The sequence below is a fragment of the Polyodon spathula genome, chromosome 7, assembly GCF_017654505.1.
Source record: "Polyodon spathula isolate WHYD16114869_AA chromosome 7, ASM1765450v1, whole genome shotgun sequence".
Classification (NCBI taxonomy): Eukaryota; Metazoa; Chordata; class Actinopteri; order Acipenseriformes; family Polyodontidae; genus Polyodon; species Polyodon spathula.
Window position 1 is genome coordinate 53,146,953 of NC_054540.1, and position 19,070 is coordinate 53,166,022.

General features: G+C 38.8%; 2 protein-coding genes across 7 annotated transcripts; one reads left to right on the forward strand and one right to left on the reverse strand.

Moving 5' to 3' along the window:
* Positions 1-3,945: 3,945 nt before the first annotated feature.
* Positions 3,946-7,410, reverse strand: LOC121318792 (methionine--tRNA ligase, mitochondrial-like). The gene is made up of 3 exons (XM_041255849.1): positions 6,672-7,410; positions 5,520-5,854; positions 3,946-5,184 (listed from the first exon to the last, which is right to left on the reverse strand). Exons 1-3 carry the CDS (start codon positions 6,985-6,987, stop codon positions 4,000-4,002), a joined length of 1,836 nt encoding a protein of 611 aa, XP_041111783.1. The 5' UTR covers positions 6,988-7,410; the 3' UTR covers positions 3,946-3,999.
* Positions 7,411-7,791: 381 nt separating this feature from the next.
* Positions 7,792-18,659, forward strand: LOC121318793 (apoptosis-inducing factor 1, mitochondrial-like). Of its 6 annotated transcripts, none has more exons than XM_041255851.1 (19): positions 7,792-7,988; positions 9,290-9,420; positions 9,922-10,027; positions 10,188-10,214; positions 10,665-10,820; positions 12,923-12,991; positions 13,590-13,708; positions 14,185-14,315; positions 14,460-14,550; positions 14,848-14,932; positions 15,056-15,132; positions 15,316-15,424; positions 15,759-15,866; positions 15,954-16,042; positions 16,332-16,472; positions 16,913-17,055; positions 17,404-17,528; positions 17,739-17,935; positions 18,206-18,659. In XM_041255851.1, exons 1-19 carry the CDS (start codon positions 7,901-7,903, stop codon positions 18,275-18,277), a joined length of 2,064 nt encoding a protein of 687 aa, XP_041111785.1. In that variant the 5' UTR covers positions 7,792-7,900; the 3' UTR covers positions 18,278-18,659. The 6 variants fall into 6 exon arrangements, with proteins under 6 accessions (XP_041111785.1, XP_041111784.1, XP_041111786.1 ...); XM_041255850.1 differs by having other exon boundaries at positions 7,793-7,988; positions 10,659-10,820; XM_041255853.1 differs by lacking the exon at positions 7,792-7,988 and adding an exon at positions 8,270-8,287 and having other exon boundaries at positions 10,659-10,820.
* Positions 18,660-19,070: the final 411 nt, after the last annotated feature.

Here is a 19,070-nt window from a genome sequence, read left to right on the forward strand (position 1 = left end):
TCTGTTTTTTTTTAGAAAATGACAGGTGTTACGATAGATGACAAATAATAAAGTCACCACTTTCTGGGAATAAGTACTGGATGTCAGTAATGGTGTAATTTTGGACGTAATACTCTATTATTCTTGTTTGACTTCCAGGGTCAGTACAAAATGTAATTATTTTTGTATTCACAAGATAAAATAATCTGGAAAACTATACTCAGTGCAGTACTCTGTAGAATTTTTTAGATGTACCGGACTGTGTTTAACAGTCTCCTATTCTTAAAGCATTTGACTAGTTTGTAATTAGAAACAAACAAACAAACAAACAAACAAACAAACGGTAGTAGTCTGTTCAGTTCTTTGTTGTTTGGTTATAGTTTTGATATACGGGTATTTTCTCCTTTCAAATAACAGCAACACTAGCTTTGATACTGATGATAACTCATTCAGACAACTATTAGGAGAGCTATTATGTGTTGCCAGGTAATATAACAAGAAGGATTTCTTATATATAAAAAAAATATCCTCATAATCAGGGATATTACTTAATAAACTATTGCTGAAAAATAACAAAGTGCTTCCTAGATCTAAACAATGTTGTATCACATGCATTTACAATGGCAGCTGAAGCTATGGCTGTAATGGAGTAGGACCCAAAACTGACAATATTTTATGACTTGAAAGGTGAGGTAACAGAATCTCCACTGGAATGAAGAGGAGGAAACGTACTGTAATCACCAAATAATTCATATATTTGTCCAAGATACATGTTGGTTGTGTATGCTGGTGAATAAGTATTTACTGTAAAGTAATGAAACTTGGTAGGTAGCAATAATAGGGCACTGGGGAGCATGTGACACCTTGCAGTTTCACAGCATAATTTGACAATCATATCTGCATTCTGTTTTCAGCAAAATTGTATTGTACACTTGTATTAACCTGGTCAAGTGTCTATTTAACAACCATGTTTTCTAAATACACATATCTGTATTACATAGACCACACTTCATATTAAGATTGTTTTGAAGCACACAGAACTCTTGTATTCAGTGGTGTATTACACCTCCCCTTACTATTCTTTGTTCAGAGTCTGGCGCTCCGCACTCAGAATCACCATCTCTCATTAGATCCTGACTAACTGGAATACATCAGGGATTTCATCCAAGCCTATCATTTAGAAAAGCATGCTCCTGTCCCCATCTTCCCTTGACTTGTTTAGTCAATCTGGCTGAATTAGGATGCTTTAATCGAAAGCAGAACATTTGAATTTTCTATGAGGTTTAATGTAGCCAAAGGGAGTTTGTTTGCCAGAATAGATTTAAATAGCAGAACAGATGTACTTATCTGAATGAGGTCTTTCCCCAGGGTGTAAGCTGTTGCTAATTGTTTTACTCTCTGATGTTGAAATTAATAGCCATATTATACTGTATTGGACCAGGAATGAAAAAAAAAAAAAAAACATCAAATTATTCCAAATTGTTCTATTTAGCAACATTCCTATTTTTACATTTAATGTCAAAAATCTACAGTATTTATTAAGAAATTAAATTTTACCTGAGGAAGGAACCTGTGTGGTCTTGAAAGTTGGTACATTATGTATTGGTGCAATAAAAAGGCTTGTTGCCTTTTCTATTTCTTTATTTTGTAACTTTCCAAATTGTGTTATTGTTGCTATTACTGCATAACTCAAAGCATTTCCCTGTGTTTGCTTGTCAATCATTATTATAAAGCATCATTTTCAGGTATACCCACTGCAAATAATGTTTTCCAAAAAATGATAAAATTAAAAAAAAAAAAAAAAAAAAAAAAAAACTATTTTGTAAATGTTTAAGCTTTAAGAAATGACAAATGTTTTGACTGAAAGTTTTTCTTGATAAAAAAAACAAACAAACAAAAAAAATCTAAATGTAGTGCTACTGAAAGTTTATAGTTGTGGGTGATAAGCTTTAATGAACACAAACCAGAAACATGATGCACACATTCACACTTATGTGACCTCCTACCCAGGACTCATATTTTACTTGATAACAATTTAGAACAATTACTTTTCATGTCAAATCATTGGCACAATGGTTGCTCATGAATGCTTTTGAATTGCTAAGGTAAACGTATTCAATTTTTCACCACTGACAATCGACAAACAATTGTATTTTCTTTGTAATTGTCCATTGACCCTTGTAATGAAATTGTGTAATTGGAGTGGACCGAGATTGGACATGGCAATTAACACAGGGCGTAGTTAACAGTCCTTATACCTTGGAGAATTGTCACTCCATCTGCATTGATTTTTTGCCATTGCTGTAAAACAACAGAAAAGAAATAGCTAGTGAAAGTCAATATTCAAATCTAAAAATAGTGCATATAGATTACAGGCAAATTTGGGTGAAAAGCTGAGTTATTTGTAACTCTTGGGATCCTTTAGCAGATAATTTTAGCACCAACTTGAAACAGAGTGTTGCAAAGCAGAACTGACAGCATACTTCAATAACATGTATTTATTTGCAATCCAGATGGATTAGATTCCGCGGCATTGCAAGAACATGCATTTTTCATTTAGCACTTTTATCACTGCAAGGCAGAAACCATACAAATGAAAAGCTGAATGGGAATTGACCAGCAGCGAAGTGAATCTAAAAACATTTTAAAAACACAATTGATGCAACTTTTATCTAGGGTCACCTTAACATGGAGATGCAAGTGGTACTGCAAGGATACTGCAAAAAGAAAACACCAAGAAACATCACATTTATATGCAGTATACACTCAGTGGTAACTTTGTGCCATTGCTCTGCTTCTGTGTTAAAATATATATCTAGCTTGTGGGTTTTTTCCATATCCACAGTACTTGAATTCTATACGCATTATGTAGGACCATGAAGTGGGTTCTTACTTCTCACTAGCAAAGTAACCTTTTTACAAGCCATTTCTATCTGTTTCATGCCCCTTTCACGAAGAAAGATGTTACATAAAGAGGAATGCTTTTGTTGTTTGTTCTGCTCACTGCTTACAGGACAATGCTGCCTCAATGCAGCTGCACGCCACATTTTATATATTTATATATATTTTTAATCATATTTATCATCAAAGGTATGAGCGATTATTCATTGGTTGGTTTCAGGCAAACTCACACCCACAGACACTGGCAGATTTAAATGTATTCATAAAATTCAATTTTCAACAACCTGAAGCATTTCTCTAATTTATTTTAAAATGCAAAATAAATGTTAACCATGTTAAACCCTGACCCCCCACTATGCAACAGCTGATGTAATTCAGTGCTTAAAAATCCTGGGGCTAGGGATTATAATCACAGCCTAAAGATAGTAGAACTAATGCCAGTAATATGAAGAGATACCTAATCATCTGGAACGACAGAGGTGTCTTGAGAAAGTATCTTTACTGTTACATAAAGTGAAATCAAAACTCTGTGAATCAGACAAAGAACAGTCCTGGGGAATCTTTTCCAGGGATTAAAATAAGACTGTTGCTTACATTGTTGAGGCCGTTGCAAGTTACTAGTTAAGCTCATAGTAAAACCTAGACAGCATTAAACAGCTATGCAATGGGGGTCTTATTTCTCACATGCCTAAAATTCCAAAGTGGTTCCTTTCGTATACACACACATACTCAAATACACAAACAAGCACACATCATGCTCAGAGGGGCAGGCAGAGGGTATTTGATGGTTGGTGTATGTAACACACCTTCTGGACTTGCTGAGAAGCACACCCAATGAGAGAACAGCACAGGAGGCACAGCAGTTAAAGCACACAGATTTCCACACTGCATGTTTATTTATAACCACTCCATTTCCCAAAAGAATATTTTAATATGGTACTGGCACATAAAAAAGTGTTCATATTACAAAGATACAATTCAAAATAAAAAACACACACACACACACATTATATATATATATATATATATATATATATATATATATATATATATATATATCTCTCTCTCTATATCTATCTATCTATCTATATATATATATATATATAAAAATAAAAATGTTCATTTCACTTTCTTTGACTTCTTGGGTTTGCACTCAGCTTTCTCTGTCCTGTCTAGTCTGCTAAATAGGATCCCAGTGTCAGGACCCAAAGTCCGTCCTTCGAAAGGACAGTTCTGTCCATGGTACCTGGTCAAGAAGTTCAGGTCCTCCCAGCCCCTTCTGCTGGGCTCAACCGAAAGCCTGGAGAGAAGCATATCCGCCGTCATGGGCACCACTGGCTGCAAGAGGGTGCCATAAACCCGCAGGCACTCCATAGCAACGTGAAGGATGGTATCCAGCCAGCGCCGGTCCTGGGGGTTGTTCCTATCAAGCTTCCAGGGTGCGTGCCTTTGAAAGAAGCCGTTGGTCTGTCGGACACAGTGGCTGACAGTTTCCAAGGCCTTGTAGATCTGGAGGTTTTCAAAGTGGCGTTCAACCTCCGCCGACAGCCGAGAGACTGACTCCACCAGCCTGTAGTCCTCAGGAGCTGCTCTTCCCTCAGGGGAACCCCTCATATATTCCGTCGGGAAGCAGAGACCACAGAAAGAGGGGTATACCTGCTCTGGGTTAATGCTTGGAGCAGTGCAACGGTTCAGAAGACCTCCCAAGGTGTCTGCCAGCTCGGAGTTGAGAATTTTGATTACCTTGTCATCATAATAGTCACAGTCTGTGTCCAGGACTCCCTGCCTTAGAAGGAAATACCTAAGCCCGTCTGCTGTGTACTGTTGGGACCTCTCTAAGGGATCCACCACGTTCCCCAGACTCTTTGACATCTTCTGCCCACTGACTGTCCAGTGAGAATGCACATAAATAGCCTGAGGGAGAGGCACACCGGCAGCCATGAGGAAAGCTGGCCAGTATATTGTGTGGAACTTGAGAATGTCTTTGCCTACCACGTGACGGGCTGCCGGCCACCACTGAGAGTGCCCCTCAGGGTAGCCTGCCACAGTGAGGTAGTTGACTAAAGCATCCAGCCACACATATATTGTCTGCCCAGGGTCACCTGGGACTGGGATACCCCACTTGAGGCGGTCTCTTTGGCGTGACACTGAAAGATCAGGCAAATCTTCCTGCAGCCACTGGAGGGCGATGTTGTAGAACTTTGTGGGGCGCACAGCTCTGGGGTTCTCTCTGAGCCACTGCAGCAGTGCAGGTCTGAATTCTGACAGGCGGAACATGTAGTTCTCCTCCTTCATCCACTCTACCTGTTCATGAAAAACAAGTAAGAGATGAGTCGTATTTATGCTTTAGTACAAGTGCAACATTTTTTACAAATTGGAATTTCTCTCAGGTGTATCCCCTTTCACATTTTACATATAACTAGATTATTCTCAAAACTACTTATAGACTGTTTGAGAATCCAACAGCATTCTAGAACATACCTGAGCGAACCAGCCTGCAGGGTTGCTGTAGAGCTTGTATCCTGTTGTAAACCTGTGTGCTTGGACAACTGCAGAACGGCTGATCATTTTTTTTAAACAGCAGTAATAAGTCAAGACTATCAAGTTCTGCTAATTACAGAAAGTTTATCCCCACACACCTGATGACCGCTTTCCAAAGAGACCTTGATCGGTTTCCCAGTTTTGTCCTTAGAGTCGGCGACCTGGGATTCTGTCAGGAAACTCTCGTCTGGGGTGGAATACCAGCCCTCATACGCCCCCTTATAAATAAAGCCTTTGTCGTACAAGACTGTCCAGAAGTGCTCTACTGCCCTGCGATGCTGCTCTCCTGTGGTCCTGATGTAGTCGGTATAGGAGATCTGAGAGCTTTGGAAGAGAGATTTAAACTTCTCAGACACTTCTGTACAGAAACTCAGGGGATCTTTCCCAGCGGTGTCTGCAGCTTGCTGGATTTTTAAACCATGCTCATCGGTTCCTACAAAAAAAATAAAAAAAAATAAATACTCAAAATAATAAAGTTTACAACTGGCTAATCCAACACTAAATTGAACATTAACCTCTGTTTCCACAACTGACTCACTCCAGGTAAACTTTGTATTTAGGGGAGTTTTCCTAAAGACTTGAAATCCCCCCCCCCCCCCCCTCCCCCCCCACTATGAATGGCAAACTATAAAGCCATGTTGCACATTGTAAATCTGGTATGGACCAAGTGGAGACCAATTTGAAATAATATATGATTGGATTGTTCAAATATTCAAAGCATTTTTTCTATTAGCAACCCCTGATACCATGAATGACTTGCTCATCTATGACCTGCTACTGAATATTCCACGAGAGGCCAGTCTAATTGCTTACTGATACCTGATAACAAGAAAAATACTGTACAGCAAAGAGTACTTTGATGCATTGATGGAATCCTTTTGGAATTTTTTTTTATGGGTGTACATTAATATGTAATGCATTTAACTGTGGATTTAATTCTACTTTTTAAACCAAATGTTTGCTATTGGGTTGATATCTTTAGTGTTTTGGTGTTTTTTTCACAAATCCTGCCCAACTATTTCAGAAAGGGTCAAATTATTTTCAGTTTAAACAAAACATTCATTCAAATAGCACTTAGAAATGTGTGAATAGGGATCCGTATTAAGTCCTACTGAACAAGGATTAGTTAGTGAACCATTCAAGAAGAACAGCATTACTCTAATAGTGCACAAACAGAAATGCTCAGAAAATCGTCACACAGTACTTCTGAAATCTAAGTGCAAGTGCGCAAGAAATGCTCAGTACCTTACCTGTGGAAAACTTTGATGTGAAGCCACGCATCTGCTTGTACCGGTGCAGACAATCTGCTATGACGGCAGAGTACAAGTGCCCGATGTGAGGAGCTGCGTTTACATAGAAGATTGGAGTGGTGATGTAATAATAGTCTTTATTGGGGGGACTCTCTTGCGCAGGTGAACGGCCTAAATCGAAACTGGTCCGACCGGAAATCAGCGAGGAGAAAGTTCTGCAGCGCAGTGCACTCTTCCTGTGGAGCAGTCTGGAGAAATCACTTCTTGAGCCCATGCAGTTCATGCTTTTTATTAAGCAATGGCGATAAAGACTCATTTTAATTATAATCCAATGTCTCAACCATACACAATTATTTTGAATAATAAATGTTCTTCAATAAATGGTTATTTGGTATTTGGTCAAAAGCTAATATTCCTTAAGTACCATATTACTTAACTAGTCAGCTCTGTACAAAAAATACGCAGGGTTCTGTAAAAGCACATGTATTCAGCAACTGTAGTGATCCCATGCTAGCGATAAACAGTCTACTAAATTTAGTATTTATTCATGCTTAAATAAATAATGTTTGCACTAATACAAAACATATATTCAACCTACTCACTCAGCAGAACCGAATTGAAAACATTCAACTTTGCACCACGATTAATGTCATAAATTATCCCGAGAAAAAAAATTACAATAAACACAAACTGTTCCTCAACCCTACTACTAAACCCGTGTGCTGTGACATTGAGGTGTTTTTTTTCCGGCTGTCTTAAGACGAATGGTGAATAAACCAATTGCAAACCACCGTGATTCCAATCCCCGCCTATTTAGGCTAAGGTTAGCCAATCGACGCATGAAAACAAGCCGTTGGATAAAACGTTTGATTGACGTGCAGATCAAGCAACGAACTCTATTAACGAGACAGTGAATGACCTCTAGTTTCAGGGTGGGAGCATAGTGTCAGAAGAATAGGAATCTTTCAACCAATCCGCTTACAGGGAACTGCTACCGTTAGATTGATTAGGAAAATGAGCAATCGAGAGAGCCGACGCTCGTCGCCGCTTTCAATAGCCTCTCCTTGTGGGCGGGCGAGCAGAACCCGGCGTTCAGTGAGAGTATGAGCGAGTTGAGAGCTGAGCTCCTGAGCTCCGTGACTGAGTGAGGCGGGCTGTGGTGGCGTGTACTGTACTGTACTGTACTGTACTAGTTGTACTGGGCAGCGTTGTGGCAGGAGTTTGCGAATATGTTGAAATGCAGGACAGCCTGGCAGAAGCTGGCCCCCTTGGTCAGACCTTCTTCCACATTGTGCCGTAAAAGCGCAAAGCTGTCAGGTAAGACCGTTGAAGAACGTTTTGTGTTTGATTTTGGAGGAGGAAATTTATTGTCTTATCTGTAATGACAGTATGAGTTGCATTCAGAACCATTTATTAAGCCCGAATTCAGTTGCATAGCGTTGTTAAATCACTTAATTTAATCATTAATTTCTGAATTAAACCCCAATGAGGTACTTATTTGGTAACGTTTTCTTTTATTTGGGGAAACACTCCCGGTTTCAGGCAGTCTCTTGTGTGACAGCCAACAGCAGGCCGCAGACCTAAGACGTTCGACTACTGTAACCATTTAAAACAGTGTGAGAATCTTGTGGGAAAAAGTGCATTATTTTGAAACTTTTTTCTTTTTTTTTTTTATACTTGATTTACAGTTTTTGTGTTTCTGAAAATGTTCAACACTACCTAGCGGAAACGTAGAGTCAAACTTGTTGCAGTATTAGAGGAGCACCTTGTATGTTGACTTTGACACCGACACACACTAAAACGTGGTAAATATAGCTTGACTGACAATATGCATTGGCGCAACTCAACCTGTCTCTCCCGGCCTCAGACAGACACAGCAATTAAAGCCAAGGTCGTGGCAAACCAAGCTACCTGAACTACTTGTGTTCTAGGCCTTTGTGTCTCATACACCAGAAATCTTTCTAAATAACTCACTGTTAAGATTGTACAGACCTGCCCAGATAGTCTGATACCTATTTTACATATTTATACTTGGTCTTTTTATTAAGAAAATATATTTGTCGTACGTTTTGCATACACACACATAGCAGAATGTGAAGTGCTGTGCTTATAGTTTCAGACAACCATTGAACTGTATATGTCCATCACAAACTCAGCAGTCCAGTGCAGCCTGCCTGCCAGACCTTAACACTTGCATATTCTCTGTCACAAAGGTACATATGCACATTAGTGTTTAGTTTTTTTTGTTTGTTTTTGGACCAAGTTTAAAATCAGTACTATACATTTTAGGTGTTGACTCTATCCTAATAAATCTTTGCTATTATTGTTGTTATTTATTTGTTTATTTATTTCTTGGTAGATTCCAGTATCCAGGGTGACTTACAGTTATTACAAAATATCACAATACAAAGCATCACCTTACAAAATATCACAGTGCAGAAAATCACATTACAGAATATCACATTACCGTTAAGAGCAGTTAGCTTATAGTAAAAAAAAAATATTTGCTTATGAGTAAAATCCATTAAGAGCACATAGTAAGTAATGCACAATTGCACCAATATGAAGAATCTGAAAGACTCCATTTCCACATTTTTGTGCTTTTCTTGTCTCCCTAGTGCTGAAGTGTGGGAGTTCTTTTAGACCCATGCAGAGGGCCTCCATGTCGTCCGGGCCTCCAGGGGGAAGTAGCGATAATCTGCTATACTATCTACTTGTGGGAGGGACAGTTATAGGTGGAGGTGTATATGTAAGTTTCCATTTTAATTAAAACGAACACACTGCTGCAATACACGCGGGCTAAGATGCTACTGGAAATGCTTATAAAAAAAAAAAGGAACTAATGTATCGATGAGCAATTGGATCATTTCCATCTGCTCCAAAATCCTTTTAAAACTTACCTGTGTTCATGTTGTACACCTGTGTTTTTCACACAAGGCTGACTCAACACTTGTGCAACACTGGTCATTTGGTTCCGTTTTAGAACTTGGCAGAAGTTTTGTTGCACATACCAAACTTAATATAACTTATTGCATGGTGAAAAGCTTCTAAACTACAGTGTGCTGTAACAGTACAGGTAACTTTTATTACATTTTCCAAAGGCAGTACTACTTTTGGAACACACATGGCTGTAATGTCAATATAATTGAGTATTACAACTAGTTGTTCAAGATAAAGATTTATACTTCAGTTTTGTCAGCCTCAATATGCTGTTTGAAAACATAATATTTTAAACTGTTCTGTATTACAGGCATATAATACTTTACACGGGGATAAAGTCAGGTACCAAGAAAGAATAGCTGAAATTGGTTCAAGGCAAAACAAGCAATTGACCCCTACAGAGGTACAGCCTACAGGTGTGTATACTGTAGCTTTAAGAAAAAAACATGTAATTACAATCTCTCTTTTTTATTGTGTGTGGGGGGTCATCTATCCATCTATCTATCTACCTACCTACCTATTGTGCCTCGCTTCCAGTTAAATTCTTGTTTAATCTATTTTGTTTTTTGCTTTCAGAGAAAGGTGAAGGTGGATCAGAAAAGGGTAAGCTATTGATGATGGGAGTAACTCGTATTACTACTTTCCACTGCTGTTCTAGTTTGTCATTAGTAAAATTAGGAGTCACTAGGCAGTTGAAACTTGAGTTTTCGTGGGAATTGCTGATATAAAGTGAATAGGTATCTTTTTTGTTTATTTTTTGTGTTGCAGTCTCATTTTAAAGGCACATGTTTTTAGGTACTCTGATTCCTCTTTGCTCCTTTAGTGTAAATCTCATACCTGTTATGCACATCATAGGATGTTTATAGTTTTGTTTGAGTCCAAGATTTTTTTCTTTGAACCCTGAAGCTCTTGCCCTGTAGCATTTTAACACATGCGATTTTGCTTGCCCCAAGTGTGTTAAATGCTGCAATAACTAACTCCATCTTATTACGCACTTCGAAATCAGACCAAGTTATTTGAAAGTGCCTGTGATTTCTTACCATCAAGAGTCAGATCCCCAGATTGCCAGAGAGGAGGCAGTACCAGAAGAGGTACCCTGTGCTCCTGTTACTGAAGAATTACCCCCTCAGTCCCCGGGAGACAACACCGAGACCCCAGCTGTTGAAGTGCCTGCCATGGCTACTGAAGAAACAACTGCAAAAGATCCAGGTTCTGCTCCTCGCATCTACAGAAATGCAGCTTATTATTACTTTAGGTGTCTTTTAAACTGGTGCAAAGAAAGCAATTAATTAAATCTACATGTTTCAGCTTCTTCCTACTTATATATATATATATATATATAAATTAATTATACTGAACAAAAACCTAAACGCAACATGCAACAATTTCAAAGATTTTACGGAGTTACAGTTCATAAAAGGAAATCAGTCAATTTAAATAAATTCATTAGGCCCTAATCTATGGATTTCACATGACTGGGAATACAGATATGCATCTGTTGGTCACAGATACATTAATTAAAAAAAAAAAAAAAAAAAAAAAAAAAGGTAGGGGTGTGGATCAGAAAACCAGTCAGTATCTGGTGTGACCACCATTTGCCTCATGCAGCGCGACATATCTCCTTCGCATAGAGTTGATCAGGCTGTTGTTTGTGGCCTGTGGAATGTTGTCCCACTCCTCTTCAATGGCTGTGGAAAGTTGCTGGATATTGGTGGGAACTGGAATACTCTGTCATACACGTCGATCCAGAGCATCCCAAACATGCTCAATGAGTGACATGTCTGGTGAGTATGCAGGCCATGGAAGAACTGGGACATTTTCAGCTTCCAGTAATTGTGTACAGATCCTTGTGACGGGGCCGTGCATTATCATGCTGAAACATGAGGTGATGGCGGCGGATGAATGGCACGACAATGGGCCTCCGGATCTCGTCACGGTATCTCTGTGCATTCAAATTGCCATCGATACAATGTAATTGTGTTTGTGGGCCATAGCTTATGCCTGTCCATACCATAACCCCTCCGCCACCATGGGGCACTCTGTTCACAACGCTGACATCATCAAATCGCTCGCCCACACGACGCCATACACGCTGTCTGCCATCTGCCCGCCACAGTTGAAACTGGGACTCATCCGTGAAGAGCACACTTCTCCAGCATGCTAGTGGCCATCGAAGGTGAGCATTTGCCCACTGAATTCGGTTACGACGCCGAACTGCTGTCAGGTCAAGACCCTGGTGAGGACGACAATCACATAGATGAGCTTCCCTGAGACGGTTTCTGACAGTTTGTGCAAAAATTCTTTGGTTGTGCAAACCCACAGTTTCGTCAGCTATCTGGGTGGCTGGTCTCAGACGATTCCGCAGGTGAAGAAGCCAGATGTGGAGGTCCTGGGCTGGCGTGGTTACACGTGGTGAGCGGTTGTGAGGCCAGTTGGATGTACTGCCAAATTCTCTAAAACTACCTTGGAGGTGGCTTACAGTAGAAAAATGAACAATAAATTCTCTGGCAACAGCTCTAAGCTTTTTGTGCATATGGAAAATTTCTGGGATCTTTTATTTCAGCTCATGAAACATGGGACCAACACTTTACATGTTGCATTTATATTTTTGTTCAGTATATGTGTGTGTGTGTGTGTGTGTGGATGTAATATATATATATATATATATATATATATATATATATATATATATATATATATAGATATATTATATATATATATTATAATTATAAAATAACTCATTCATTCTGGCCCATCGAGTCTTGCACTAACAGCACCTTTAACCCTTTCATTGCTGTAGCTGGATAAGGCTTCAGAAAGATGCACGCTTTATTCTGTTTTAACCATGTTGGATTTGTTCTTTGTATGCTTCTGGCTGATTGCCCCTGATATTTTGCAATGATCTTTATGGATTTTGCTTCAAAAGAGTACCGTAAGGGGAACCATATCATGGAAATGGTTGTGGATTACAGTTACACCTGTTTTTTGTCTTGATGCAGGAAGAGTGCATTTCAGGTGTTGTTTTTTCTTTGTTTAGTTTCAATCTACCATTTTTCCATTTTCTTTAAAAAAAAAAAAAAAAAAAAAAAAAAAAAACTCTCATGAAGACTAACTCAACTAATTTTCTCAATACATCCTCCCAACTCCTTTAGTTTCTGCATATAGTTTTATGAAGACTATTTTGTTGCATTTTCATCCTTTTTGTTTTCATGTTGTTTTGGTCTTGCACTTTGTTTTTTTATTGTGCTGGAGAAGTCCTGGTTTTAGGATTTTGTGCTGAGCTTTTTTTATCCCATGGATTTTGCTTACAGAGACTGCCCCCCCTTCAGAAGCCCCATCTGTGGAAACCGAGCAGCCCCCTGTAGAAGCAGTTGAGAGTGGTAAGAGTTGGACATGGGAGTTTGGGCTCAAAGGATTCTTATCAAAAAAGTTGTTTTTTTTTAGAAACCAAGAGAAGGTTGGATGTACTGGGATTGTATCCTCTGCATGACTGGGTTCTTCACATCCTTTAAAAAATATATATGTTTCTGGATTTCATTTTACAAAACTTAAAATAAGAAACATTTAAACCGTGTGTATTCTTTTTCCTGGCATATAGGACTGTTGGAGTTTGAAGAAAGAGCATTCTTCAGCTTTATCCAAAAGGGCACTTTACACATTTACATTCCTGAAAAACTCTCCATATTGTGTGAATTATATTTGGATTACAGCTGGGTTTTGTCAGTACACCTCTGGGACTGCCATAACATCTTATTTAATTTTTTTTTTCTACTTTGAGAACACAGCACCTCTCTTATAGGCTGTTTTCATCTAGGTTGGGTGCTGGCAGGTTTAGCTGGTTGATCTATGCTGCGCTGGGTTCCCTTTCACCATGCTGGGTTCCTGGAACCCCACATTGTCGAGGGTCTTCCTACACCTCCCTTGTCCCTTCCATGTAGACTCCTTCCTCTCTGAAATTCTCAATGAAATGTGTTCCAGCTCCAGAAACAGTTCCCCGTCCTGAGGTCCCTCCTCATGCTCCTTACCTTCTCATTGGTGGTGGCACAGCCTCCTTCGCAGCAGCCAGGTCCATCCGAGCCCGGGATCCAGGAGCCAGGGTGAGTCAGCTGTCCTTTCCACCTGAGGTTTCTCTAGAATCCCTAACAATCAGGATTCTGAAATGTCACAGTAGATTTATTGCATTCTTTTTCCTTTAATTATTTTTTTTGAGTCCAGAAACTTTAGTTTCAACAGCTTGATTAGTATCCTTAAACATTTTATGTAAACGAAAACAGAAACACTTCTGATATTAAATTGATGTTGTATTTGATTGGTTACATCATTACATTATGGCTTGTTTCCCACAATGGTTAACATAACCCGAGTCATGTTCTTTTGGCTGAAAGACCCTTTGATTTGTAATGTGATCTGGAATGGGCATCCGCCCAGCACAGTGACTAGGCCGTTGATGCAAGCTTTACACTAGCAGCATGCCAGAACAGAAAAAATAGTGAGTGGAAAGTGTTGCAGTAGGGGGCTGTGAGTAAAAAAAATAATGCGTTGTCTCTGTGTAATAGTGTTTTGTCTGTCGCAGGTCCTCATTGTCTCAGAAGAAGCAGACCTGCCGTATATGCGTCCGCCTCTCTCGAAGGAGCTCTGGTTTTCTGATGATCCTAATGTGAATGAGACGTTACGGTTTAAACAGTGGAATGGCAAAGAGAGGAGGTGAGCTGTCCCCTAAAGCTTTTAGGCAGTTATATTTCCCCTAGCATAAAACAACAAGACCCATTTCTGTTTGATAACATTATTTATATATCTCTCAAACTTCTGTTGCTTGTTCCTAATGGGCCCCTATGTTTGTATTTGCAGTATCTACTTCCAGTCACCATCCTTTTATGTCAGCCCTCGGGACCTTCCTTATGTAGAGAATGGAGGAGTGGCTGTTCTTAACAGAAAAAAGGTTAATGTTTGTAGCAGGTCATAGATTTGTTACAAATTAGAATTTGTAGAAAACTTGTCCAGTTTTTAGAATAACTTCCAGTAAACCTGTTTTAAAATTCTATGAAACCAGGATGTAAAACTGTAAACCTTATGTTTTCATATACCAAAAGCAGCACATTGTCTTAGTATTTGGATTCTCTCTCTCTGTCTCTGTATTTATTGATGTGTGACAAAAACACACAATTGTTTAACTTATGTTTGCGGTTGGGAATTAAGTTGACCAGGTCTATATCCTGTGTTTCTTATTGTACTGTAGGTGGTACACATGGATGTGAGGGAAAACAAAGTGAGACTTGATGACGGGTCTGAAATCTCTTATGAGAAGTGCTTGATAGCAACAGGTAAGCCCACTGCTATAATGTGATCCTTTGGTAAGCCTATGATTGATCATTTTTCTGTTGAAGTTTTTTAAATATTGCAGCTGCAGGTACCAGTCGCTAACTCATGTAATTGTTGTACCTAAGGTGGAAGTCCACGAAATCTCCAGGCTATTGAAAGGGCTGGGGAGGAAGTGATAAAGAGGACAACACTGTTCAGAAAGGTAAGTTATGCCTCACACGTGCTAGGATGCAGAATGAGTTGAATGGGGATTGATGGGGAAAAAAATATTTTATTCCGAGCTTTACAAAATTATCTTGCTTCCAAATCTGTTTTACATTTGAGTTTGTCTCGTCGACTTTATTTTGTTGTAAGCATTGAATTTGTCTTCCGCTCCGTACTCTAGATTGAAGATTTCAAGTCCTTGGAGAAGATTTCTAAAGACATAAAGTCAATCACAGTTATTGGTGGCGGTTTCCTGGGAAGTGAATTGGCTTGTGCCCTGGGAAGGAGAGGTATTGCAAGCACTTAATTTTAACTCTGCCCAAACTCCATTCAAAACAGAAGCCGGTAAATTAAGTCCTTCTGTAAGGTTACTTTGCTAAATTAGTCAATTAAGGATATTGCTGGGAATATGAAAGTAGAAAAACAAAATCCTTTCAAATGTGCAGTATGGTCATCTCTACTTATCTAACCGCAGCTTCTGCCAGCTCTATGACCTGTGAATAATTCTTTATGGCCTGCATGGCAATATCTTTAGAAGTGATTTTTTATTATTATTATTATTATTATTATTATTATTATTACTGTTGTATTATTACTGGCTTGATTTTTGGTTTGTCTGTGCAGCGCGTGAATCTGGTCTGGAGGTCAACCAGTTGTTTCCTGAGGGAGGCAATATGGGGAAGGTCCTGCCAGAGTACCTCAGCAACTGGACCACTGACAAAGTGAAGACAGGTAGGGAATGCACTTACCTTCCCTACATTGATTGAATGCTGGCCTGTTTCAGTGGTGTTGACGACTTTATCTATGGTTCTGTTCCAGAGGGAGTCAATGTGTTGACAGACTCTGTTGTGAAATCAGTGAGTTACCAAGATGACAAGCTGGAAATAAAACTCAAAGATGGTAGAGTGGTAAATACCAGATTTTATTTTGTATTTTATGTATTTTGCTTTAGGGCTGTCTTACATACACAAAGTAGTACATTTTAAGATGTTAATATACAGTGTTAGAGCAACATGTTGTATTTAATAGAGAGGGAACTGTAATCATTACTATAGAGTTATTTCTCCCAAGTGTAAATACTTTTAATACAGACCCTGAAGATTACATGGAAAGATAGGTGGACATAATCCCTTTGAAATGTTTATTTACCAAGAATAAGTGTATGACCTAATATGTGAATTTGTTTTCCTGTGACAGGTAAAGACTGATCACATTGTGGCAGCAGTGGGACTGGAACCCAATGTGGAGCTTGCCAAGTCAGCTGGTCTCGAAGTGGACTCTGACTTTGGGGGATTCAGAGTTAATGCAGAACTCCAGGCTCGCTCCAATATCTGGGTGGTAGGTTAATAGAAATGTCTTTCTACCTAGTTTCGCAACTAATTGGGTTTGGCTTTCTGTTGTTTGGTAAATCTGTGTGTTGTGCTGGAGTTGGAAAATAATTTTAGTTTATTAATCCTTGTAACGCTATGCAGCCTCTTCAGTTGGAATATTTTGGTAAACTTTTTCCAGCCATCTGTCAGGCCTCAACCACTGCATCACAAAGTATGTTGGTTTTAAACGTTTTAAGAAGAATAAAATGTTTAGGACTTGCAGTGGGTACAAATTGGACCTCTGCTGTAAAGTCAACATGCAAGCACAATATTTGATGCATGTCTTGGTCCAAGACTTTCTGTAATCATTTCTTTACCATAGGTTCCTTGTGCAATCTGTGTTAAGTCAATGAATGTATGGTAGATAATGTGGTTTCAGTGGCTGACACACCTCTACTCTGTCCCTAGGCTGGCGATGCTGCCTGTTTTTATGACATAAGACTGGGCCGCAGGCGGGTGGAGCATCACGACCACGCTGTTGTAAGTGGCAGGCTTGCCGGGGAGAACATGAGCGGGGCAAACAAACCATACTGGCACCAGTCAATGTTCTGGTAAGAATTATGTCACTGAGATTGGTTCAAGTTAACCAGAGACTGCCTTGTTTTTTGACCACAGTGCTGATTTCTTTCCACACAAGACAGTGGAGAGATTTATTGCATGTTTATTTTTCCAGTTGGATCGAAAATAAACATTTCTCGTATTCAATGTAAGCAGTCTATTTACTTATTTATTTATTTATTTATTTCTGAAAACCATTAACTGAATTGTCTCCTTTTGAAACGGTATTACTATTAAGCTTTGTATTATGAAGTGCATCTGGCTAATTTTAGAACTGTTGCTTCCACCGAAAACAATCAAGAATTATTATTTTCTGTTTTTTTTTTAAATTTATTTTTTAGGAGTGACCTTGGACCGGATGTTGGCTATGAAGCTATTGGCATTGTAGATAGCAGTTTACCTACTGTTGGAGTGTTTGCAAAAGCAACTGCAAAGGACACGCCCAAAGCTGCTGCAGAGGAATCGGGTAAGAAATGGAATGCGTGGGTGTGCTCACTGTGTTTATTTAATCACATCATTCCCAGCAGGGAGGTACTATCCCAGTTAAGGTTGGCATACTCCTGACAGGGCAAGCTCAAAGAGCTGGGGGAGGATCTAATTCTTAGGTGCCTATGTGCACATTTTGAAAAGGGCGGTATATAGTCACTGGAATGATTTTACTCTTTAATTCTGTAAGGTACCGGCATCAGATCTGAAAGTGAAATGGAGGCAGTTGCCAGTGGAGCGAGCGAGTCTACCAAGGCTCCATCTTCACCTCAGGTACCTCAGCAAGGAGAGGACTATGGGAAGGGAGTTGTCTTCTACCTGCGAGATAATGTGATTGTAGGGATCGTACTATGGAATGTCTTCAACAGAATGCCTATTGCTAGAAAGGTGAGGATTATTTTTATTTATTTATTTATTTACTTATTTTCATTCTGACAACAAAAATGTAATTGACTGGTATCCTGCTTGTTTTCTGGGGTTCACTAGTGGTTATCTGAACTCATGGAAAATTGCTGTCTGGGGAGCTTTTATTTTGTTTATGTTACTGACTAGACTTTAAAAAAAAAAAAAAAAACAAGCAAGCAGTTTATTTGCTGTACAGTTTTATTTCTTTGGGCATGAAGTTTACTGTGCTTGACTTGTTTTAAATTGTTACAGATCATCAAGGATGGAGAGGAACATACAGACCTGAATGAAGTAGCCAAGCTATTCAACATTCACGAAGACTGAAGGGATTTGTTAATGAGTGTCTGTGACCTGTACATTAAGGACTCACATTTTTAATGCAATGTTACCCTTTTTGTGGATTTGAAAATGATCAGCGTTTTTTAGCAAAAAAATGCTAAATGCATAAGAATCTATTTTGTGTACAATTCAATTGTCTGAATCATTCAAAAGGTTTGTAAAATTATTACATTGGCTGGGTTCTTCTAAAATACCCTATACAATAAATGAATAATAATTTGAGTTGCTTGATAAGCTAGGCATCCTAATTGTAAATTTGTGTAAAGTGTTGTTTGCCCACAGTATCTCCTTTTAGATTTTATCTGGGGGAGGCTATTTGTTATAGGAACAGCTCAATTGATTGAAATAAATGAACATTATGATTTTATAAAAAAATGTTGTCATCACCTTGTTAATTGTTTTATAGGACGGTCTTAAATTGTTGGTGTAATTTGCTCTCTTAAATCACATGACTATTCTGGTAATCTTCCTAACATCCACAAAACGTAGAACTTTTATAAAATAGACGCAGACCTACTGTTAATATTTTAACGTAAAATATTTTTTTTCTGTTACTCAATACATATTATTTATTATTCTATTTTAATGTAGACAAGTTGTAAGTATACTTGTCTAATATGAAAATCCCCAATGAAAATAAAGATAGTGTGTTGGCTCAAGTTTTAAGGATAAACCACTTCATGTGTTGCAAATTGCAGTACTTACCAGCAGACGGAGCTATCAGTTTGTACTGTGTATCACTCTTTCTGAATTTAGTTTAAATAGCTGTACATTTCAC